Source organism: Fulmarus glacialis, unplaced genomic scaffold (genome assembly GCF_000690835.1).
Source record: "Fulmarus glacialis isolate BGI_N327 unplaced genomic scaffold, ASM69083v1 scaffold17402, whole genome shotgun sequence".
Taxonomy (NCBI): domain Eukaryota; kingdom Metazoa; phylum Chordata; class Aves; order Procellariiformes; family Procellariidae; genus Fulmarus; species Fulmarus glacialis.
The window spans coordinates 28126-32492 of record NW_009196090.1 but is presented as its reverse complement, the minus strand read 5'-3'; the positions used below and the strand labels follow the sequence as shown (position 1 = coordinate 32492).

At 41.3% G+C, this 4367-nt stretch overlaps 1 protein-coding gene across 1 annotated transcript in view; it reads left to right on the top strand.

The window, feature by feature from the left end:
• The first annotated feature begins 844 nt into the window (after positions 1-844).
• LOC104072590 (sterile alpha motif domain-containing protein 9-like) overlaps positions 845-4367 on the top strand; it is a 5249-nt gene continuing 1726 nt past the window's right edge. The window contains exons 1-2 of the mRNA XM_009572102.1: positions 845-848; positions 1388-4367. The exon at positions 1388-4367 is cut by the window's right edge and continues 1726 nt beyond it. Of these exons, the coding sequence (XP_009570397.1) occupies positions 845-848; positions 1388-4367 (2984 nt within the window). The remainder of the gene's footprint in view (positions 849-1387) is intronic.

The following is a 4367-nucleotide window of genomic DNA, read 5'->3' as shown; positions in this document are numbered from 1 at the left end:
CAGCACAGAGCTGAATTTTCATGCTACAGTAAGAGAAACATCACCACTACCATGCCCCTTCCTCTGTGACCCTTGTTGACTCGTCTGTAGCTCATGGATGGTTACTGTTGACTATGTGAATCTATCGTACAGTTCTGGTGTTATGCTGAGCAGGCTTATTTAACATGTTTCCTCCTGCAGTACAGAACCTGCTATCCCTGCTGCAGTCCATCTCTGTACCCCTGTAAATGGAGCCTGACTAAGGCAGAGGATGTCACGTATCAGGCCAGGACACCCCACTAAAAAGAAAAATCTTCTGTTGGGTTGGGCACAGTGAGTTCAACTGCTTCACGGAAAATGTAGTGAGCAGCAGAACAGATGTGGAAAAAAGAGAGGGAAAGGGGGAGAGAGTGCCCATAAAAAAAAGGGAGAAAAAAGGGAGTGTGAGGGAGCAAGAGGCAGGGAAAGGGAGGGCGAGTGAGAAAAAGACAGCGATAAAAAGAGATACTATGCCACCTAGGGGATACAGCAGTGCTGGGCATCCTTTTTTCCAGTATCTAACAGAAGTAGCTGTTAGATGGGCACAGCTGTCAGTCAGCACATGCTTCTCCAGCAAAACCCCATCTCCTTCACACCCACGTGTGTCAGAAGCAAGAATGGCATACAGAGGCAGTGTAGCTGCCAAGACTGGGCTTTTAGAGGTACAGAAACTACTTTGGACCAAAAAGGTGGGGAGGGCGTTGGGAAAACAGAACAAATAAGCCAACTTAAACACAGAAATGTTAATTTTAAGTCTGAAGACAGTTATTTTTTCCCCTCTCTAGGATTTTGTTCGTTAGCAGCAGGATTTCCCTCATCAAAGGCAATGGGTATGTGTTGCTTTCAGAAAATTTGTACTTGACTGGGCTTTTTAATATCTGCATTTTAAGGGTTCATCTCTAGTGGGGAACTAATCGGTACTCTTAACATCATCTTACCGTTTGTATTGATGCTATCTTCATTTAGCAGAAAATAAAGACTCAAGTGGGTAAATGATCTACCCAAACCTCTCTAGTTTACAGAATTCAGCCCCTGTCAGTTCCGATAACCTTATCACATCATTCCCTTCAAAACATTTTGGGTTATTTCCATGACTCCCTTTGAGGATCGTTTCCAAACCTCCCTCATGGTTTCCTGCTTCACTGATTTGTTAGTCTTGTACCACTGCTTAGGGCTGCTTTTCATTAAGGTTAAGGATGCTTTTAGTCATCAGAACTGACATATTTGAGAAGACAGTCTCTCACTGTGACTGGTAGAAAGAAAACAATCGAGCATTCAACATTGCCAGTTTTGCAAGGATTATAACGCTTTATCAAGCACTTTAACATGTTTTTAGTTTGTATTACTAATACATAATTTTAACTTGTAGATTACAGAACATTACCTGTCAATAAATGGGATGAGAACCATGTCCAATGTTGGCTAGAATCTACTGGAATCAAGAAAGAGTATGTAGAAAAACTATATGCAGAAGAAGTGACAGGTCCAGCGCTAATGGAACTGGATGACACTTTCCTCAAAGGCATAGGTATGAAGGGAGGCCAAATCCACATATTAATCCGCAAGAGAAACGAACTTCTGCAGCTACAGGAAAATGCACAGCAAGCCAAGCATTCTAGCAGCAAAACGTCTGACAGAATTGATGTGCAAACAGATCCAGTAAGACCCAGAAATGCCCCTGCCAAAAAAACTTCAAGTGAAGACAGCTGTGGTCCAGTAGATAAAACTAGGAGAGATAACAGAGCTTCTACTTCTGGCAAGAGGCAAAGGAGAAGTAGCAACTCCCAACTTACAAGTACTGATGAAGTTTTAGAGCTCAGCAACTGTCGACCATTTAGAAGTCAGAATACTGATTTCAAATATGTGAAAGACAGAGTTCTTGCTCCAGAATCAGGAGTCAATGATTTAATCACTCCTTGCCATGAATACAAATCCTTTGCCATTGCTGCAGAACTGAACAAAAATCAACTGCAATCAAAATTTGCCTGCGAAGTGATACGATTTGCTTCAGCCTGCATGAACATTCGAACAAATGGCACCATACATTTTGGTATCATGGACAGCGTTGAGGATAGGGGTTGGAAACACGGCCAGATCATTGGCGTAAAGGTCAAAGAGCGAGAATACTACGTTGATGCATTAGATTATATAGAAAAATGTTTTTCTGAAAATGTACAAGAAATTGCAAGGAAATGTATTCACCCACCTGTTTTTGTTGAAGTGATTTCGACAGACTCTCAGGAGCAAAGATTTGTGGTGGAGGTTGACATTGAACCAACATCCAGTTTAGTAAAGAACAGATTTTTTGAAGTATATTTGCCCAAATACAATGAAGGCAGCCAGAAGGTGACCCTCACAAAAGATCGAGCTCTCTATCAGAGACTAGGACCGAAGTCTGAACCTGTAAAGCACAACGATCTAGCTACTTTTATTCAGGGTTTACAAGACAGGGATGCTCAAAGAGAAAAAGCTGAGCTCTCCAGCGCAGAAGTACATACAGAAATAGCTCAAAATTTAGGAAGAAAGTTATCAATTCTACTAAATGATGGCAAAAGCTATATGGACAATTCCCTACGGTACATCCTTGTCACAAACAGATGTGAAAAGGATAATCTGAACTACATCAACTTTTTAATGCATTTGAACATTTTCTGCGTCTTTGACTTTGATGAAGATTCTAATGTGTCAGGGCTGTATAGGAAGTACAAAGAACACCATGCAACAAGGTCTTACTTTTTACAGGATTTTTCCAATGAAAGCAAGACTGGCAACCCTCCCTCTCAGAAACATTTGTGCCTGTTTGATCAGACCAGCTGGATATTCTGCAATGGGCGCAGTGACTTCCACGGGGATGAAAAACCTTGTGATGAAAATACATGGATTAGAACAAAAAAAAAATACCTGAAGAAAGCAATTACTCGTATCTGTGACGAAATCCTGCCAAAGGGGTCTTTCATTGTGCTTTTCCTATTGCTATCACCAGTGCAGAAACCACTCGTGGACACTTTTCAGGAATTCTATACAGAGATGAACGGCACGGAGTACATCGTTTGCATTGCAGAGTCCAGAGAAAATTATGGGAAGTGGGCTAATCTAGCTCAGGCATCCTGCAGCATTGAGACACTAGAGCAATGCAGTATTGTGGGTATGAAACTAAGTCACGTAGATGCCACCATTCAAACAATGCTGCCTTCTACAGCACAGCCCAGACACCTGCCAGTTTCCACTAGAGGGCTATGCACACTTCCCTCGCTGGAAGAAGAGAAACTGTTTTCCCTAGAAATCCTTTGTGTTGACCAATGTGATGATATCAAATTAGATCTTTTGACTGAAAAAGAAATACAAGAAATAGACCAAAATTTTTACCGAGGGAGAAAAATAATCTGGGAAAACTTCTGGCTTGCTGATAAAAGACGCTGTGGGGAAATCATTGAACGCGAAGCATGCAAGGATGCTAGCAAACTCCTAGATGACATTTTACGAGGAAGCGGACTCAACTATTCTGTGGCTAAACTAAAGATATTTCACCATCCTGGAAGTGGTGGAAGCACAATAGCACGGCAAGTTCTATGGAAACGAAGAAAGGACTTAAGATGTGCTGTCATCAAAGCCTCATATTCACCTGCAACTGTTTGTAAGCATGCACTTGAATTTAGAGATTATGAAGAAAAAGAAATCAGTCATTGTCTCCCTGTGCTCCTCCTGATTGAGGATTATGATGAAGACTATTTAGAAGAACTAAGGAATGAGTTAATGGATGCTGTAGCAACTAGGAAAATTAATTCCCCCAGACCTTACTTCATCCTCATGTGCTGTAGACGATCCAATGACCCTGAAAGGCTTTGCAAGGCTTCTCCACTGGACACAGTCGCTGTCACTCACAAGCTGACGGACTCAGAGAAAAGTCTGTTCAGAACTAAACTTGAAAAACTGAAGCAGAAAGATGTCAAGCCAGAATTCATACTTACGTTTGTCCTGATGTGTGAGGAGTTCAATGAAACATATGTGAGAGACTTTGTAGGGCACATATTGCAAGGCATAGACCATTCTTCTCGTGATACATGCTTGATGCGTTATGTGGCTTTGCTTAATTTTTATGTACCTAATTCATATGTTTCATTGTCACACTGTGAGGCTTTTCTGGGACTGGGAGTATATACAGAAAGGAAATCAAGAGCATATGATTTCAAAAGTCACTTGAGTGAACAAGCAAGAATGATTTTTATTGAGCTAAGGGAAAGTACCACCTATATTTCATCTGTTCGGATAATACACTGTCTGGTTGCAAAAGAAATTCTGCATCAGCTTTCAGGGAATGAACCTCAAAGTCAACTTGCAATGACTCTCCT